The 21,866-nt window shown below is 43.3% G+C and overlaps 1 protein-coding gene across 1 annotated transcript in view; it reads left to right on the forward strand.

Moving 5' to 3' along the window:
- Positions 1-7,723: 7,723 nt before the first annotated feature.
- Positions 7,724-21,866, forward strand: part of LOC145401233 (protein trapped in endoderm-1-like) — a 64,861-nt gene continuing 50,718 nt past the window's right edge. Inside the window, exon 1 of the mRNA XM_080273554.1 lies at positions 7,724-7,850. Coding sequence (XP_080129680.1) covers positions 7,733-7,850 — 118 coding nt within the window. The 5' untranslated portion in view covers positions 7,724-7,732. The remainder of the gene's footprint in view (positions 7,851-21,866) is intronic.

Below are 21,866 nucleotides of genomic sequence, written 5' to 3' on the forward strand. Positions count from 1 at the left end.
AAACCATCCTCCTTTCCCCTCACTGTTTCTTTTACGCTCTTCCTTTCTTCCCCTCACCCTCTTATTTCATCCCCTCCTCACCCCATCTGAACACCACCTCCATTTCCCCTTACCTTTTTCCGTTCCTTCTTCCTTACCCTCAACCTAGCCAAGCCCCACCTCCCTTTCCCCTCACCCTTTCCCTTCTTCCCTCTCATCCTCTCACCCTTTCCTTCCCCCCTTCCATCTCCTTATTCTTTCCCTTTCCCCTCTCCTTCCTTCCTCTTTCACCTCACCCTTACTCAACCCTCCGTCCAGACTTCCACCCCACCTGTTCTTCATCAGCAACAGGCCTAACGGTGCCAGGGCATTTTCTTTTTTTTTTTTTTTACGTTTTTGTATTTGTTGTGTGTATGTGATTTTGTGTGTGTGTGTGTGTGTGTGTGTGTGTGTGTGTGTGTTTTTCCTCTCCGTACATAGTCAACAGAAAAGCTTCGTTCCTCTTCCTGTGCATTGCGTTTTTATTCTCTTCCGTCTCCTGAGCTAAGCAATATTGCGTGACATCAGCAAGAATCAAGTAAACAAGAAAAAGAAGGCTCCGTATTGAAGACATTAATGAAGATTAATTACAACCCCATTATTGGATGTAAATAAAACCGTCTGGTGTTATGAGTGTAAAAACAACGTCATCGTGTTGAAGAGGTTTCTGGAGATTCTTTAAAACATCTTCGTATCGAGACATGAATTCGAAGCTAAAAGGGAATCAAGAATACAGGAAAGAAGAAGTCATCGTGCTGAAGTAGTTAAAGTAATTAATGGAGACTGTTTTTAACCCGATGTCTGATGCCTTTCTTAAGCTAGAAAAAAAATAAAATGAAGAAATCGTCTGACGGCAGCAAGAATTATATTAAGAAGACGTCATCGCACCGCAGGAGTTGCTGGAGACTCCTTGTAACCCCTTCAGGCCTAAGATGTTCCTCCTCTCTGAATAAATATCGTCAGTTCTCTTGTTTTCCCATAGGCGGGGTTTGGAATGTAGGGAAGCAAAATAAATGACGGTAGATAGAAATGGTTAGATGAAGTATGTGGGGCGACGTAAAGTAATGTACACGTGAAGGGTTGAATTCCACTTTTAACTCCATGCTCGACGGAATGACTCCATCTCACTGGTATTCTGATGCGAAATTTTGTGTGGATTATAATAATGGCCTGTGAGCTGGAATCGAGAACTAAAAAGACTCGAAAGACGAGTGAATGAATCTGTACATTATTTCACGGGGCACTTTGTTTGGTAGTCCTGTAGGTTTCATATTTCCCTTACCTGTATTTGAAACCCTCCCACCCCATGTATTAGTATGAAAGAAGGGTAGAATGATAAAGACTATGATAATGGTTGACAGAGTTGGGACTGCAGTTACCTTTTTCCTTCCCTTTAATTTGTCAGTGACCTTTTGAGCATTTGTTATATTTCTGGTCTTTAGCTGTTATTTCCAGTAGCCGTAGTATGGTATATTAACCGTCGTTGGTGTTTCTTGGAATGTCAGTAAGGGTGAAGTCCGGGATTAGGCGACGGCTAATAGAGGGACTTCCTTTTTTTTTTTTTTTTTTTTTTTACGGAAGTCATTCACACACACACACACACACACACACACACACACACACACACACACACACACACACACACACACACACACACACACACACACACACACACACACACACACACACACACACACACACACACACACACATCTGTCAGTGTGCTTTCACCAGGGATTAACATGTGTCTGGAAGAGTGTGGGAAAGGGTGTGCTGGTGGAAAGGACAGTCAACGTGTAGGGGAGATGTATAAATAATAGCGCTAGTGTGGGAGTAAGGGTGTGGGTGTGAGAGTGAGGGTGTAAGTGAGGGAGTGAGGGTGTAAGTGTGGGATTGAGGGTGTAAGTGAGGGAGTGAGGTTGTAGGTTTAGGAGTAAGGATGTGGATGTCGGCGTGAGGGTTTAGGCATAGAGAAAGTTAGATATAAGTTTATTGTTTGGAATCTCTAGTGCTTGGGTCGGTAGCGTGTGCGTCCACCAGTCCTCGTGATCTGGATTCATGTCCATCCAGGGACGAGCATCGAAGAGGGTGCAATAATATGTCCTACCTTGTATTCACACATGGCCGCACCCTGTATTCCTTAGATGATATACAAAATTTATCAGTCACAAACACAACCGCAGCTACACAGATTTCCACAAGCATTTTTCAGCTTCATTTAAAAGCCTTTCACGCCTATATACGCTTGCGAGGAAGTGGGTGGGGGCGGGTTAGTTCTCCAGTGGCAGAAAGTGGTGTTTTGGCACTACGGATAAGATACTCCTCAGGACCCGTAAAACACTGCTTAAACGTGTAAAAGACAGCTGCTCACCCACGTCAAGGGTATACAGGCCGCTACAGCACATAACACGCCGATCCCTTCGCTACAAGCGGACTCTCCAAAGCGAATAAAATTGTAGGACGGCAACAGGCGAACAATAAGAATGGAAAATGTCATCGACGTGAAGGGGTTAAAGGTGTGTGTGTGTGTGTGTGTGTGTGTGTGTGTGTGTGTGTGTGTGTGTGTGTGTGTGTGTGTGTGTGTGTGTGTGTGTGTGTGGCAACTTACAAATCTGAAACCTGTTTTTGCGGGACTTTACACCTCACTTGGCCTACACTTTCACTTGACGGCAGGTTTGAATGTCAGGGGAATCTCACCGACCTTGACTGCAGCCGGAACGTTAACCCTCACATGATCGCGTGTACCCTACTCAAGTTAACGCCAGACGATTTCCTTCAGCTGGGAGTCATAGGAGCTTGAGTGTATTAATACTGTCACCATTAGCCCTCTCTTTCCCGGGACAACTCTAGTATTCTGTGCCAGCTAACGTCAGACGATTGCATTCAGCTGAGAGGGAGTCATAGGAGGCTGAGAGTGTTAATCCCTTCACTAAGGTGATGGCCTTTATACTTTATATATCCAGACGATTTTAGTCAGGCTGAGATGGACTTTTGGTACTGGAAGGGTTAGATACACGTACAGCTTTCATTGACCTCCATCACCTTAAGCTGAATTCAATCGTCTGCTAGCAAACAAAACCTAGAACTCTGTAACTGTCCTACGGACAGTCACTCTTATAGTCACCACCCTGTTTCTTAGTGACCTTGACCCCATTGGGGAGATTTGGCTTTTTTTGTCAATCAGCAGTGGTCCATGTCAGGACACATAACCTGGACCCTTCAGATTCTTTGCACAGTGTCCGGTTCTCCTGGAATCGTTGCGAGACTCTGTGGCGAGAATGATGATAATAATACCTGCGAAAACAATAATCTCCACCATTCTCGTAGTCCTTCTCTCTCACATGTCACTTTTTCAGCACTAATATCCACCACCCATACTAATTGCACACCAGGGTTGTCTCCTTCAGAACCGTCATGATGATGGTATTAGCATTGGTATTTATTGACACGTTGGGCATTATGGGAGGTTAGTGAGGACTGTTTTGACGAAATTTAAGTCCCCAACTGTTCTTTTTCCAAGCTTGGAATCGGTCTTTCACATAACTGTCTGACGCTCTACCACCCTCAACTTGTGTGTGTGTGTGTGTGTGTGTGTGTGTGTGTGTGTGTGTGTGTGTGTGTGTGTGAGAGAGAGAGAGAGAGAGAGAGAGAGAGAGAGAGAGGAGGGGGGGGGACCGTGTGAGTTCATGTTTTGCCTGCATGTATATGTGTGTGATATGCTCATGTGTATGTGTAAGTTTATATGTATTGCCTACGTGCATGAGTTTTTGACATGCTTGTTTATGTGTGCGTTTGTATGTATGTGTCTCTGTGTGTGTTTTCTCTACAACCGCTGTGTATGCAAAATGAGAGAAGTCAAGTAGGAGTGACAATAAACTTCTGAAGCTGTTTTGACGTTTGTGAAGAGATCTTGACGTCATCTGAGCTTTATATACACAATAGAATCGACTGTTTTGTCTGACGGTCGTACCCTTAACCCATTTAATTCGAATACGTGGTTTATTATTGCTACCCCAGACGATTTTATTCAGGTTAATTAGATCCTCCTAGCAATTAGAGGATTGATGAAGGCTATATCTAACCCCATCCAGCTCGTTTTGTCTCTCCTTAGCTGATTAATATCGCTCGTTGATAGCAGCAATAAAATATGGAAGAAAACAAGAGAAGCATTAACGATGGTCTTATCTAACCTCTCCAGTCAAGTGAGAGAGAGAGAGAGAGAGAGAGAGAGAGAGAGAGAGAGAGAGAGACTGAATAAAATCGTCCTCAGATAGCAAGAATGATATACAGAACACGTTATTGTCTTGAAGGCGTTGAAATGTCTTGACTGTTATCTCACCCCATTGATATAACCTCACTCTCCTCTTACAGGCCCTGTCCTTGCTAACTAAGACGATTTCATTCAGCTACTAATGCCACTGATATCCCTCTGACGTCGACAGAAGTAGTCACTGTTTTATCCTTGCTAATTTCAGACGATTTTATTCAGCCTAAGATTTCGCGTCTCCATTAACTACAGAGCCTTTCCTTCTGCTGAATTCGTAACTCCTTATCCATCGCTATTTATTGTGCACATCGCGCACCAGTATCCTCTTATATGGTACTGGTCGATATTAAAACTATGTCAACAGCATACAAAAGAATGCTAAGGTGTAATATGGAATGTAAATCGCTAAGGAAAAGGTTTTACGAAGTCTCCCACATCACCTAGAGTACGCCCCCTACACCCGAGAGCCAGACATGCACCAGACATCACTCCAAAACACCTGTTGCTGTTGCTGTTGCTGTTGCTGACCTTCAAGTGCCTGGGTCGTAAAACAGGAGCGAGGGATAACCACGGCTGTCCCCCATGTCAGGTTATACGGGTAAATTGCCATCGTTTAGTATCTTTGTGACAATCAACTCTCAAGTTCCCATAACTCTCTCTCTCTCTCTCTCTCTCTCTCTCTCTCTCTCTCTCTCTCTCTCTCTCTCTCTCTCTCTCTCTCTCTCTCTCTCTCTCTCTCTCTCCCAAATAGTCTAACATCAGCTCAGTAACAAGAATACCTGAGCAGTCCACACCATGAGAGGGTAAACGATGACGGCAATAAGTCACTCACCAGTATATAACTCACCAAAACCTAAGTAAATTCGTCTAGTGTCAGCTGGAACAGTTGCTAGAGTTATCCCGAAGATGAGAAGGTTCAAATACACGAGGATACGGATAACCACAACTGTCCCCGTTTCGCTGGGCTTGGAGTCTGTTGCCTCCCGTGTCCGGCTATCTCCTCCTCCTCCCTCCACACACAAATTACGGGTCAATTGGCTTCGTCCAGGCCCTTTGTGGCAATTAATGAACACCCAATTAGCGGTCCTGAACTCTGAATAAAAGCCCTAATGAGCGACCCCCTCCCTTCGTAACCTGAGAGTTTTCCCCTTGTGGTCACAGCCGCACCCCAGATCGCCAGGCCTGTGAGGTTTAGGGTGGCATTCTGAGCGGCACGGGAGGCTTCTTTCTTATCATCATTTTCTCAGCGATTCATTATGTATAGTGCACCTTTTACATCTACTTGTTCTGGGGCAAACTGTGTCGACACTAAAATAAAAATTAGAATATCAAGGTGTAATATCCAAACTAAGTGGCTAAAAGAAAGGTGATAAGCCTCCATTGCCCCCATCAGAGCACTCATAGACGTATTATGTTAAGATCTTCTATGATAAGCATGTCTTTATAACAATCCAATATTTTCACAGACCGTTTCGTTTTGTTTGCGTTATGCTTTTTTTTTTTTTTTTTTTTTTTTTTTGCCATTGTATAACCTCTCCTTACAAGTTTCATAGCAGTTATTCCTTATTACTAATATTTTCGCTATTCGTATTTTGTCACTTTAATATATACTCTGATTTGATTGTGATTTGCTTAGTAACTGTATGAATCAAGACAAACGTATACACAGTCAATCTTATACAAAACTTAAGCTGAGGAGAGTATATAAATATTGTCCCTGAACACAATCACACAATCACCCAACTCGTAACCTGTCTGGCCCCGGAGATTTACTATACTGTTTCCACTTTAACTTGACCTAAAATTGCCATCTCTCAGTCTTGAATGCTAAGCTGTGACAGAGATAGCACTAAAATATGGCGCTAGTCACAAAGAAGTGCTATGGAAAGGATGTAGAGCTCTTGTCTTGTTTTATTCCGCTGTTGAAGTGCTGGAAATAGCTGCAACGAGATGAATATTGCTTAGATAGGGTTGACGAAGCTTAGTCACGAAGTGCTATGGTAAGGATGTAGGGCGATAATATTGTCCTTTTCTGTTAACAGGATATGAGAAATAAGCTCTAAAAGAATGAAAATCACCACCAAGTTAAGGTAGACGAACTATAGAGCATCACGTTACAAACAAGATTAGATTCAGCGTACTGTGATGGTTTCTAGTGGTGTTATGTGTAAGGTACGAGGATGCGAGGTGTATTAGGGAAGATATTTTTTCTCGTGGTCTGGATAAAGTCTGTTCTGGTCTGACCAAGACTCCTAACCCTTTTCAGCTCAGTTGATGGCCAAGTGTAGTCAGATAGGAGGGTGGATTTGACTAGTAACCACGGAGACTCATTCCTGCCACACATGAGTTTCATGCGACCAAGATTTAATAATCAAGTTATGGGAGTGGTCCTGCTTCGTCAGAGTAAAACAGACTAACTATATCAAGGGGATGCGAGTAGAATTAGGGGATAATATTTTACTCTCCTGCTCTAACTGGCACCCTAGGCACTGGTCCTCAAGGGCGGGGCACCCAGGACAAGAGAGGCGTTAGTGGTGGAGTCAGTGTGGCCGCCCGAGTAGCACAGAGCAGTGGTGGTAGTGTCGCGCTGGCCAGAACACACACTCACTCGCACACACACATCGTCCCTTCTCTCTCACACACTCTCTCGAACACCAGCCTCTCCCACGCTCACGGATTCGTCGGACTTTTATCGCTTCTACCAAGAGTGTGTTGGTCCTTTTCACTTCCCTCCCAGAATTTCATGGGACATCTTAAACTTCTTGCGAATTCGTAAAACCTTCTTGCACATCCCACGAAATTGCTGGACCTTTTAAGATCTCTCCAAGAATTAGTCGATCTTTTAGTTTAACGAGTAATAAAAGTCACTTGTGAGATTGCAAAGCTATAAAACACTGAGACACGAAACCGAAACAGCGAGTACCTTGTGAGTGAACTGAAGCACTCACGACCGACACACACCTGTTGCGCTTGGACTTTATGATGCCTGAAACTCCTGAGGGTGTATGAAGTGAGGCGTTTCCAGCTCTGAAGGACGAATGTTTATTGCTAGAAGACAATATTAAGTGCTGTCTGATAAAATCTGGTGCCAGCGGACAAAACTGGGATCGACGGACATAGAAATTCTGGTGGACAATATCGTGTCGTGCTGTCCGATAGTATTCGGTGCTGACGGACAACTGTGGGTACCATCCGATAAAGTTTGGTGCTAATAGACAAAATCATGAGCCGTCAAACATAATTTGGTGCCGATAGACAGAATCTTTTGTCAATAGATAGAAGTTGGTACTGCCGAACTAAACTAGGCGCCGACGGACAAAACCCAGCATCCTCTTGTCAGCTGTCGAAGTAGTTGGCGAGCGAAGAAAGCAGCAGTGATTTTCAAGGATGGATCCTGAGAGCGCGGCGCTGGTGCAGGATGGGGGTGAGGGCCAGAACCACACCGGGATGAGCGAGGGCGGGGTGGAAGGCGGGGAGGAAGCCGCCCGACACATCCATTACCCCAGGTCCGCCACCATCTTCGCTGCCGTCGCCAGCATCATCTTCATCATCGTGGGTCTTCTAGGTAAGTAGAACGGTTGACAGGAATTTAAAGAGTGATTTTATTTAAATACTCTCTCCAGATAGATAGATAGATAATAGATAGATCGAGAGAGAGAGAAGTAGATAGATAATATATAGAAAAGAGAGAGAGAGAGAGAGAGAGAGATTTAAATTGTATAGATAGAATCATAGATAGGTAGAGAGACAGGCAGAGATAAATAGATAGATATTATACAGTACAGATAATACACAGGGGAGAGAGAGAGAGAGAGAGAGAGAGAGCACTAAACTATATATGGTAGATAGATACATAGATAGGAAAGTAGACAGAGGTAGATAGGTAGATAGATAAACAGATATACCAGTAAGCTTTATAGATAGATACATAGAGACACAGACAGGTGTGGAGGGATAGACAGACAGGTATAAAATTTCCTTTCTAATTTCCCACTGGATGGAAGGGATTGGAAGTTGTCTGCATAAAATACTTCACTGAATTTTTTTATCAAGTTGTAATTACTGACCGACGATATAACTGGGCTTAAAGACCTCTTGGATTTGAAGGGTTAATGCTCTGAAATAATTGAAGAAAAATGAGATAAGATGACGAGGAAGGGAGCTTTTAAAATCCTGTCCCGGTGTTGTGTTGTCCTGGACCGGATGCGGGACACCTGTTGCTGCCCCCCCCCACCCTGCCACCTGACCCCCACCCACCTCACCTGCAAGACCGGCATGGGGGTGAGGGTGTAGGGGGCGGAAGGGGGTGGGTATGAATGATGCAGCAGGGCCACAATTACAACACATCTGCATTCAGCCCGTCACACCCTCCCTACCTACCAGACATATCTCCACCACCCTCCCTACCTACCTACCTCTGGATACTTAGCCTCCTGTGTTTCTCTCTCTCTCTCTCTCTCTCTCTCTCTCTCTCTCAGTTATTGTGCTTTTCTGCTCCTTCTCTCTCTCTCTCTGTTCTGCTTGCCCCAGCCTGATTCCTGTGCATACCCATTAGTAATTCACCCCTTGTTCGTGTGATATATAATGACAGTGTGAGTATGCATTAAAGGTTCTAGGCTGTGTTACCTGATTTAAAGTACGGTATGCCCTTCAGTGTTGTCTCCTTATCTCCCTATCTCATCAGATGCTTGTTATCTCCGTGCTGGGAGAGAAAGAGAGGTAGGGGAGGTGGAGGAAGAGAGGGAGAGGCAGGGAAAGGATGGGAGAGGTAGAGTGAGGCAGGAAGAGGAATAGGAAGGCGTCGGAGAGAAGATGAAGGCTACTCTGGATGATTAACAGTGGCAGAAGGGGCAGATTAAAGATAGATAGATGGAGACAGATAGATAACTAGGTTGGTAGGTTGATATATTGATTGACTGACTGTATGAGTGGCTGATTGATCTGATGATGTGTATTGTAGTGGCGGTATGGTACGGTGTGGCGGTAGGTGTGTGGTATGGTGGTGACTTGGTGTTGTGTGCAAGAAGTGAGATGTAGTGCTTTGTTGGAATGCTGTAGTGTAGTAGGAGGGTGGTGATGTGTGTGTGTGTGTGTGTGTGTGTGTGTGTGTGTGTGTGTGTGTTATGGTGGAGCTGTAGTATGAATGATGTATATTATGATGATGGTGGAGGAATGCAGCGTAATTTTTTTTATTCTAATGATGCTGTAGTGTGCTGTGGTGGTGGCGGTGTAAGGTGGTTTAGTGTGGTGGTGGTGGTGGTATGGTGTGATGTTCTCATGGTACGTGGTGGGGGTGTACCGTGGTGTAGTGTGGTATCAGAAAATTTAATGTAGTGTGTGGTGGTGGTACGACGTGAGTGATTTAGCGCAGTGTTGAGTCAGCCTGCATGAGTAATGGCTGAGGTTATCATAAACGAAAGCAAAAGAGAGACGACTCAGCAAAATACAAGCTCTGTTCTCTCTCTCTCTCTCTCTCTCTCTCTCTCTCTCTCTCTCTCTCTCTCTCTCTCTCTCTCTCTCTCTCTGTATAGAAAGATAAACCGCTCATGGGCAGTATCACACCGCATATGTAACTTACGAGTTTCATCATGGAAATCTTTAAATATTCAATTGGAATATTTAATAACCGATAACATATACATACCTGTCGCGTTTAAGGCAATTACCTTGACCACAGACATGATAACAGGTTTCAAGGAGGTTCATCTACCTGAAAACAACTAACTCATACAAGTGAAAATAGCAGTTTCAGCTCTTGTGTCTGCAATGCTGCCATGTTAAGAATCTGAAAAGTAAAGAAAATTATTATTTCAGACATGACCTTGACCTATAAATGTATAACCTTTATCTCATAGTTGACCAAAATGTTTTGAAATCGACTGATTCTGAATATTAATTATTTTTCGATCAATAATCATCTCAAATCCAGGTTGCATCCTTCAAAACCGTCGCTTAAGGGATTTGACCTTGACCTTCTTGTGACCCTGACCCCGGATGACCTTGAAACTTACTTCAGTCAATTGAGCAATAATCACACTCTTGATTCACAAATATCCCTAAATTGTTTAGATCATTGTGAAGATACGCCTATTTCTATTTATAAGCACTTCTTGATCAAGGTCATTATGACGTCACACGGCCTACTTAATGAGGTCAGAAACTTTGTCACCGTCCATTTCTATAATCCTTACATCTAAATGGTACGACTTCCATCCCTAACTCAATTTGGGCATCAAATTCCTACGGGACCCAAATTTATGACATGACCAACCACACTATTCCTAAACCTTTTAGTTTTTTCCTTCTTTTGCTACTGCCAGACCACTTAATTCAGTTTGGAGACCTTTCGTAGTGACAAGCAATGGAGATTATTCCCAGCCTCATTGCCAGATGTCTTCCCCAGCCCAAGTAAAATCGTCTGGCAGTTGCAAAAGTGAAATCAAAATATGTCCATAACAGCATGACAATGTTAAAAGAGATTTGAACATTGTCAGTCCAATGCCATGATGGAATTATTAAGCATTTTCTTTTTACTTCCAGACAATTTAATTCAGGCCTTTTTTAATGAGTGGGTTAATGAAGGCTACAGTTAACTCTCCTCTTTGAAAATTCTAAACTTAATAAAATCGTTTGGAGGAAGCAAGAATAAAATTTGAAATGCATATTCGTAATGGGGTTTCCACTCTCTCAGGCTCCTACGATTCACCTTCAGCTGAATAAAATCGTCTGGCGTGAGTTAGAAAAGAATACAGTACTCGAGTTGTTCCGAGCATGAGGGATGAAATATTCGTGACTAGCAGCGCGTGGAATTTTTCAAGGGCGTTGCCTATCCCACATAGGAGCAATTTTACCATTATTCAATTACACGAACCATGCCGGGCCTATAGTCACACACACACACACACACACACACACACACACACACACACACACACACACACACACACACACACACACACACACACACACACACACACACACACACACACACACACACACACACACACACACACACACACACACACACACACACACACACACACACACACACACACACACACACACACACACACACACACACACACACACACACACACACACACACACACGTTGGATGTTCCTCTCCATCGTTTGCTAGTTTTTACGGAGAGAGAGAGAGAGAGAGAGAGAGAGAGAACGTACCACTCGATCACTCGCCGTCTGTTAGGCAGTGTGTGTGTTTGTGTGTGTGTGTGTTTAATCTCTCACCTTCCCACCCGTGTTACCTTCCCCCGCCACGCTATATAAGGTAGTGCAGGGGAGACAGGATACGCCAGACAGCAGCTTCATATGGACGTGCTAGTTAGAGGCCTTTGGTAGACGTGTTATCTCCCCTCCTCACACAATATCTCAAAGTCCGAGAGAAATACAGGACACATTAGACAGAATCATTATTAGGACGTGTAATAGTCCTTTTACCTTAACTTGTCCCAGATTTTCGTCGTTTTATAGTTTATTTCACGTAGCTCAGTGGCAGGCAGTACATACATCTCAACATCCATTCCATGGCACATCTTCGTGACTAGCATCATATCCTTAATCTATTTCCACAGCTTAACATTCAAGATGGAGAGATGGCAATTTTAGGCCAAGTTAGAGTAAAATGAGGATAGACAGAGGTTTCAGTAAGACATGCTACTCCTAGTCTTGGTGTATAAGGTTGTATGGAGTGATGTAGGATACCCCAGAGGCCTTCAGTAGGATGTTTCTCCCGTTACAGGGTATAGGGAAGTGAGGGAGACCTATAGGATGCCCCAGTCAGAGACTTCAGTAGGACCTTGCAGCTCGGGGATGTAGCGGAGTGGTAGGGTGTAGTGCAGTGGGATAAGAATACAGACTAGTGGTGTGTGTGGTAGGGGTGTGGTGCAGTGTGGCGAGATGGTGTGTGGTAGGGGTCAGTGTGATGGTGTGTTGTGGTGAGAGAAGGTGTGTGATAGGGGTCAGCCTAATAATGGAGTGGTGTGAGGGGGGTAGTGTGTTAATAAAGTGGTGCAGTGTGACATGGTGTAGTGTGCTAGTGGAAGGAATGTGCTGTGATGTGGTGTAGTATGGTGTTGTGTAATATGTTGTGGTGTACTATGTTGTCGTGTGGTGTGTAGTGTAGTATTCTGTGAAGAGAGAGAGTGTTGTAGTTTGGTATGGTGTGGTGTGGCGTGTAGTGTGGTGTGGTGCGGTAATGTTAGGATTGTGGTGTAATGTAGTGGAGTGTGGTGTGGTGTGGTAATATTAGGATTGTGGCGTGATGTAGTGGAGCGTGGTGTAGTGTGGTGTGGTGTTGATGTGGTATGGTGTGGGGGACTACTGAGAACACAGGGACCACACCACTTCCGTCTGACACAAAGGCCACTCAGAAACAGCCTCCATTTACGTCCCCAGTGACCATGACGTCTGCTGTTTATGTTTATTCCTGCTGCCACCACCCGATTTTGGTCGCCGTGAGAGAGACCCACGTACAAAAAGGTCTCATATCCCTTCACAACGATGACGACATTATTTTTGCAGTTTATTCTTTGCAGTGTAGTCTTGTCATCACTATACTTGGTTTGTTTTTATCTGACGGAACCCGGCCACTCCCGCTACGTAAATACTGCGTTATGGCTGCGGGAAGTTTGAGAAGCTTTGGTTATGGGAGATAAGAATGAGTCTCCTTGGTTATGTAGTCAAATCAACCCTCCAGTCTGACTACACCTGGACAAAACCTGAGTTGAAAAGGGTAAGGAATATTTGTCAGGTTAGAGTGAACGCGCTATAGACGATTTTTTACCCCTTTCAGTACGATGACTTCTCTTTCATTTTTCTCGTAGTTTCCAGACGATTTTGTTCGGCTCAGGGGAGACTATTGGAAATGAAGGGGTTGTGGGGGATGGGGGGAGTCCATGTGGATTCCATTATCCCCATCGCTACTAGGCTGTTAAAGATCGAGGGTGGACTGCAGGAGGAGGAGAACTTCAACCAGCAGTCCACGGGGTTCACGTTCGAATAAGCCTGAGGTTACTACTACAACTGTTACCACTACCACCACCACCACCACCAGAACCACTACTAGTACTACCTCTACTTCTACAACCACTATCGCTAAGCTAATAATAGGCTCTGCTAACCTAAACTAGGATTAAAATGACGGAAGGCATCTTCACCCTGAAGTGGTTACCCTGCTTCGCCGTGAGTGCAAAGTAAATCCTGTAGTCACGCTCAGCAGATAGGAAAAGTGGAGTGTTCTTACGTGGAGAGGGTGGAGGGAGTAGTGATAGATAGATAGACAGCTAGGTAGATAGATAGACGGATAGAGGTGGAGAGGTGTGATAGAGGAAATAGTTTGACTGACAGAGGTGGATAGGAGTGGTGGTAGAATAGATAGGTAGATTGATTGATTGATTGATGGAAGGCTTAGGGGTAAAGGGGAATGGTGGTACTAGAACTTGATGATAGATAGATAGATAGAAGCCTTAGAGGTGGTGAGGAGTGGCGGTAGAGGAGCATGGGCGCAGGTTAATCGCGGCCACCCTGGATCAGCTCAGGCATTAGGGTAGATAGATAGATAGACAGGTAGGAAGATGGGCAGGTAGAGGGGTAGGTAGGTAGACAGACACAACAGACAGACAAACAGAAACACAGACAGATAGATAGACAAGCAAACAGACAGACATTCACTTCTACATGAGTCATTCTGTTACCGACACGAGAATATGTCAAACGGTAGTATGGATAGAACTTGAAAGCAATTAGTTTTATTAGGTAATACTTCAGATGGTAACCCAGTGAGAGAACAGAATCTACGAGTATGTCTGTAGGGCCGGAGACACAGAGGGTCATACGTTTGAGATTTTACTAACTATATCGATTTAACCTTTTTACTCCTGTTTTACGCCACTTTACGCCACTTTTGCGTATCCTATATTTGTGCCGAAGGAAACACCTGGCCGATAAGCAGTTACCGGTATATATCGAACGGAAACGAATATCTTCCTTTTTTTTTTATAATTTTTGTGAGGCACGTGATGAAGTTATGCAACATAATATTATCTGTCCTCTTATCAATTTTTTTTTCTATTTAGGTCATTTATAAGGCACATGAAAAAGGCATATATCTGTCCTCTTTTCATCTCTGGTCACTTTTAACTCCTTCCTCCCGAGGGTGTCATTTCTTATATTCTTGCTGCTGCCAGACGATTTTATTCAGCTTAAACTAGAAGAACGTCTCAGTAGTGAAGTTAATTAAGGCTATATCTAACCCATCCAGTTTGATTTATTGATTAGCTGAATAAAATCGTCTGGAGATAGCAGCAGTAAAAATAGATACGGCGTCGTCGGGCTGAATGGATCAATAATGACTGAAAGATTCCCCCAAAGACCGTCAGCACAAACAGGGAGCCACGGTGGCCTGGTGGTGGCATGTTCGCCTCACGGTTTACGTGTCCTCCGAGGCCAGGGATTCGAAACTAAGCCCTGGTGGACATTGAAAGCGTGTGCAAGTTTTATGTCCTTTTATTGCTATATTCGTTTCACTTTAACTTGGCCCAGATTTTCGCCTATTGTAGATTACTTGGGGTAGCTCAGAGGCAGAAAAAGACAATGGTACGGCTTTGCATCCCTTCCATAGCACATCTTCGTGACTAGCATCATATTATAGTATTAATATTTAGCTACAACTCAACATTCAAGATGAAGAGATGATATTTTTAGGCCAAGTTACTGTAAGAGGAGTATAGTGTATATGTCTGCACCCTTTCTGTTCATACAGGTGTCATATACAAAATCTGACACACACACACACACACACACACACACACACACACACACACACACACACACACACACACACACACACACACACACACACACACACACACACACACACACATCACTCTCACTTCAGATTCACTTACCCTTTTACACTTCGCCAGCATGCGGAAGGGTTATCTGTGGCTGTCACCCTCCCTGCTATGAGAAGATACGGTCCTGCAATGTACGTGATATAAACAGTTACAATATACAGCCCTTTATTACACACAGCTGCCCGTAATAGTCCTGTAGCGTTTCTCTGGCTTGTATGTGTTAGGATTAGGGAAGAGGGTAGTGCCGCCCCCCTCCCTCCCTCTGCTTCTGTCAACAAGGGGCCCGCCTGTGGGAAGGTGGTGGAGGTGGGGTGTGGGAAGCGAAGGTGTAGGGGGTGGGGGAGGGGGAGACCATGTGGGGGCAGATGTGGTAGTTATAGTAATAATAGTGGTAATAATGGTAGTAGTGCTGGCGGTTGTGGTGGTGGTGGTGGTGGTTGTAGTAGTAGTAGTAGTAGTAGTAGTAGCAGCAGCAGCAGCAGTTTTAGTAGTAGTAGTAGTGGTGGTAGTAGTCGTAGTAATAGTAGTAGTAGCAGTAGTATTAGTAGTAGTAGTAAAATAATAATGCAGTAACAATAATTTGGAAGGTTTAAATGGCAAGTGAATATGGGTTGGACTCATTTCCGCTGAGAATTCTAACAATAGCTGCAGTCTGTGGTTTCGTTTTTTCCTGTTTCTCGGCCATACACACTTTATTTATGTGCGTCGCTCTGATGGCAACAACATTAGTAATAAGAGCAGGTACTATTATCTTTGGAGTTTGAGGCGACATAACGATATTCACGATTATTTGTAATGAGCTGTTATATAAGTTTTTGCAGCTTTATGTCACTTTCCACCATGGTCAGACGATGTTGTTTAGAATTCAACTGGCTTCCCGTCCCCAGAAAATTAAAGTCACTATCAGATAACTCTCTCAGGATTTCATGAACCACAGCTGTTTTATATTCGCTATCATCAGTTGATTGTATTCATACTAGAAGTAGTTTCAGTCTTCAGAGAAATAAATACAGCAATATTAGATGAAGGAGCTTCAGGGCCCTTTATTTAATGCTCTTGGTGTGGTGTGGTGTGGTGTGAATGGAGGGTGATTTTGTGTGATGTGGTGCGAAATGGTGGTATGGTGTGTTCTGTGGTGTAGTGTGGCTTTGTTAAAAATCGCTAAAGTCTACGTAAGTGAAGTACCTCGTTTTCGAGAATTGTTGATGCGAGACAAACTGACAAAGCCGCTCCTAGAGATGTTTCCTCATTCAAAACCATAGACGATTTACACAATACAAGGATGTCTCGTAGTATTCAAGAACCCGATGGCATATTTTTCTACTTCTTTCTTACAAACGATTTTATTCAATAGTGGAAGGTCTTTTCAAACTGGAGAGGTTATATACTGCGCAGCGTATCTTAGCACGTTCACTAATGGGTCGATTCCCTGAGCATAATAAAATCGTCTGACAGTAAGTATAATAAAGCAAAATACGTCAGCGGACTAAAGACGTCAAAAACTGTCTGGGATAACGCATAGCCGTATTCTAGGTAGCATAGGAAGCTTCTTAACACCTCTTCCCTAGCGAATTATTTTTCATATTGCAGTTTAATAGCCTCTTGCGTATCACTGATACAAACCATAACAGTATTAAAGCGACGAATTAACTTACGAGAGAATATTTAGGTGTAGCAGGCTGAATATATCGCTGTGTGTGTGTGTGTGTGTGTGTGTGTGTGTGTGTGTGTGTGTGTGTGTGTGTGTGTGTGTGTGTTGAGGGGTTGGGGGACTGGGTGATAAAGTAGATGAGGGTCCAGTAATCATCAGAAATTCAGCCCTCACAGGATGCCAGTCGCCTTCACTTTCCTTCTTGATGATGCCAGATGGTTTTATTCCGGCTTAAGGGTTAGTTCACGTCCTGTGGGAGTAGAAATAAATAAATAAAGAGGAAATCCGCAAACTCTTCCAGGATGAGGAGTGTCTTCACTAATTTCTTCTCGTTGACGCAGGAGGATATTTTGCCATCTTAGGAGTGGTGTTCCGTGCTAGAACCCAGTGGACTGCAGGCTTAAGTTGCCCTTCTCCTTCATTGCACCATCTTCCTCACAACGGATAGGAAAGTAGCTGAGGAACGTTTGTACAACGTGACAGTTGAACCTTCCACTTATATCGGTGCCAACACATGAAGGCGTCTCTCCTGCACTGTTTATGTTTTGCTGGTGCCTGGCAATTTTATTGCTGCTTAGGAATGGCCTCTTATCCTATAATCTCTTGACAGCGAATTGCGAACTTTGTATTTCCGGCTAACGTAAGACGATTTTATTCAGCACCGAGAAACCTAGCCCAGCGGAAAAGCTAAATCCGGTTTCTTGTGAAGCATTAAGAACTTTGTATCTTATTCCAGCATATACCAGACGGCTTTATTCATCTGAGAGAAACCTGCGGCAGTGAGAGAGCTAAAGGTTAAGTTATAGTGAAATAAATATAAGCCCGGAGACACAGGGAAAATTAAAGTCTCTTTGAGGAAACTAAAGTCAAAACTAAAGCCTGCACGTCATGGCCAGCTCCTCTCACCGCTCCTCATGTCCTTCTGGGATTAAGATGAAGTAAAACTAGTCCAGGAAGGCACACTAGATGCTGACAGATATCAGGTGAGTCCATATTACGTCACACGCAGACTGCACTTTGACCTTACTCATTGACTTTGACCTTTGGCCTATTTTGTCAATAGCAATAGGTCAGTCCATTGGCTGCCCCTCAGCCCATTTACTACGTCTAATTAAAATCGAATTAAGATTCTGTGAGAATACCAGTACAGTACAACATGATAACTTACCTAAAGTTCAGTTCCTTACTTAGTGACAGGGTAACATTTTGAGAAGCTTGTCACCATCTACAATAATGGTTGTCATTGCGCAAGCGACGGAAGGGCGGAGAAAGTAGACCATTTACAGTTGATGCTTTTAGTGCAACCTTAGCCTACCTAAGGCAAACGAAAGTACAGTACTGTTATGCCTTCCTTGGATTATGGTATTGTGAAAATTATGGTATTGTGAAAAAATCATTAGGCCAGTGAAACAGGCGATGTACAGTACTCGAAGGGTGGGGAACGCCAAACGATCTCTCCCAACAGCCTTCCTACAGGAGACAAGGAAGAGAAGTTGTTTGCATAACTAGACAACACAGTTGCCCGGTGACACAAACGTGCACGTCTAAGTACATGTAATTGGCAGCTCTTAGTTGTGCCCTCACTAGCGAGGTGTCCGTCATAGAAGACCCTGCAAGGACCACTGGGGCACGTAAGCTCCCCCACCACGACAAGGTGGCTGCTACGGGGGAGATTTTTTTTTTTTTTTTTTTTTTTTTTGATGAGATTAATAATAAGAACAAAGAATCAGTTGCTGGAGAAGCTAATGGGTGGCGCACTGGAGGCAGGATGAGAAAATTACAGCTGATATGGTCATAACGGGGTAATCAAGAAACTCCACTTCGCACTGACCACCACCCTCCTTTCTGGTCATGGGATACAGATGGATCCAGTTTTTTCCCAACTCCTCTGTTTTTGGCGGCAAACCAATGACTTCATTTCCTTGTAAAGTAAATGCACAGCGAGAAAATTGCGAAGAATAAAGATATGATGGGGTAAAGAAAGAAATATTTCCACACAGCACTGAGCTCCTCCCTACGTTCGTGCTCGTGGGCCGCGTACTTATCCAAACACTTCCGGTAGTGGCTATGCAGGTGGATCGAGTAGAGCGGTATGGTGTGGTAGACGTTGGGGGGATCGCCACAGGCGTCCTCGGGACTCTTATATGGGTCGGGAAGCACCTGACGAAGAATTGACACCCGTCGCCCCAAACTGTCCAGGGACCAGCCTGAGGGAGGTGGGTATATCATCTTAATGTCTTCCAAGTGTGAGTGCGTCATTTCTCCCACCTTGTCCTCCCACATGCCGATGCCAAACCCGACACACAAACCAATGACGACGATAAGGAGATCCCCAACAAAATCACATATTTTGGGCCTCATTTTGGTGCTTCACAGGTGCAGTGAAATGAAAAAGAATTCGTAAAGTAAATTATAAGTCACTCGTACTCCAATAGCCGTAGAAAATACAGTAATACCAGGAATCGTTTTCACGATTATTCACTGACGACGCCAAAGGAACTAACTGCATCTCCACTCGTATATCCCTTCACTGCCTCTTGTTCCTTATAGTTGTCCTGGAACTTTTTTTTTTTTTTACCTACATCACCAAGTAACTTTCAGTCATCATGATCATATTTACCACCAATTTATGGAAGAAGGAAGGTGTAGGTGACTGGAGGTGGAGGCTGAACGGTGTGGGTAGGTAGAGGGGGAGGGGAGAGTGGGTGGATGACTGGAATGGGAGAAGAGGAAAGGATTAGGGCACAGAAGATGGAGGAGAAAGGGTGTGGATACCTGAGTGAAAGTGAAGAGAGTAGGGGGGGCAGGTGAGTATTTAAGTGACTGGGGGTGAAGATGAGGAAGCTGGTGACTGGAGGAGGAGCAGGAGGAAAGGTGTGGGTGACTTGAGGAGTGAAAGGGGGAGCGTGTGGTTGAGTGGAGGAGCATTGGGAGGGTGTCGATGACTGAGGACGAAGGAGGAGGATGTGTGTAGTTGGAGGTGACCGAAAGACGAGGGATGAGGGATGGACTGCAGGCTGAAAGATTCCCTTTTCCTACAGCCCACCATCCTCCTTTCCGGGAACAGGGAAGAAGTGGAGGGATGTGTGCTATTACCGGGATGTCAGTGTCCTAAATGCCACTGATCATATAACCTAACTGGATCTGAAGTGATCTGCAGGGACCTAATTTGGGATGATAACTACCCAAAGCTCCTATGACTCCCTCTCAGCTGAATATTATCATTCTGTGGCGTTAGATGCATTAACTAGAGTTATCACGACCATGAGAGAGTTAATAGAAAAGATATTAACACGTTTGCTGGAATAGAAACTTACTATAGCTATGACCACTATGACAGAGTTAATAGTAAAGATATTAACGCGTTAGTTTCGAAGGAATTACCAGAGTTATTCCGACAACGAGAGTTAATAGTAAAGATATTAACGAGTTAGCTGCAGTAGACTTACTGGAGTAATCACGACGTTGATAGAGTGAATAGTAAAGATATTAACACGATAGTTACAATAAAATTACGAGTTAATAAGACCATGATAGAGTTAATAGTAAAGATATTAACAGGGTAGCTGCAATAGACTTACTAGAGTTATCACGACGTTCATAGAGTGAATAGTAAAGATAACACGATACTTGCAATAGAATTTACTAGTTATCACGACCATGATAGAGTTAATAGTAAAGATATTAACAGTTATCACGACCATGGTAGAGTTAATAGTAAAGATATTAACAGTTATCACGACCATGATAGAGTTAATAGTAAAGATATTAACAGTTATCATGATCATGATAGAGTTAATAGTAAAGATATTAACACGATAGTTGCAATAGAATTACTCGTTATCACGACCGTAGAAGACCCTGCAAGATAGTGAAGATATTAACATGATATTTGCAATAGGAATACTAGTTATCACGACCATCATGGAGTTAATAGTAATGATATTAACACGATAGTTACAATTGAATTACTAGTTATCACGACCATGGTAGAGTTAATAGTAAAGATATTAACACGATAGTTACACGACCATAATAGAGTTAATAGTAAAGATATTAACAGTTATCCAGACCATGATAGAGCTAATAGTAAAGATATTAACACGCTTGCTGCAATAATAAATTACTAGGCCTATGACGATCATGAAAGAGTTAATAGTAAAGATAGTAATACATTTGCTATAATACACTTACTGGAGTTATCACGACCATGACAGTGAATAGTAAAGATATTAACACGATAGTTGCAGTGGAATTACTAGTCATCGCGGCCATGACAGACTTAATAGTAAAGATATTAACGCGTTAGCTGCATTAGAATTGGTTAGCACGACCATGACAGAGTTAATAGTAAAGATATTAACATATTAGTTACAGTGGATCGAGTTGTCACGACCATGACAGAGTTAACATAGAAGTTATAAACGAGTTAGCTGCGATGCAGTTAACATAGTTAACACAACCATGAGAGAGTTAATAGTGAAGATATTAACGCGTTAGCTGTACTACTACTACTACCACTACTATTTCTACCAGTAGTAATAGTAGCAGAGTAGTAATTCTAGTAGTAGTGTTAGTAGTAGTAGTAATGGTAGTAGTGTTTACAGTAGTACCAGTACCAGTAACGTTAGTCGCAACCCCATGGGACAGTCAGTAGTAAAGATATCAACCTTTGCTGCAGTTAAATTACTAGATCTGCCATGACCATGAGAGAGTTGATAGTGAGGATATTAACGTTTATCAGGCTCCTATTGTCCACTTTTAGGTGAATACAATATTTTACATTAAACTACAACAGAATAAAACAAAAGAAAAAGCATGCGTCAACCACTGCACTCCGATGATGTTTTCTTTTGATCTTGTTACCAACAGACATTTGACTCAACATAGACAGGACCCCCATTAGTGAAATTACTGGCGATGGATTTACCTTGCCTACCCAGTTTTGTAAATCTCTCTAAACCTGAACAAAATGGTGTGGATGTAACAAGACTAAAATGAAATATGTCATCGACCTGAAGGGGTTAAGAAACGTAAGTAGCTTGACTGGACTGTA

This window comes from Coenobita brevimanus, chromosome 55, assembly GCF_032717465.1.
Source record: "Coenobita brevimanus isolate Jiangsu-jjx chromosome 55, ASM3271746v2, whole genome shotgun sequence".
NCBI classification, from domain to species: Eukaryota; Metazoa; Arthropoda; class Malacostraca; order Decapoda; family Coenobitidae; genus Coenobita; species Coenobita brevimanus.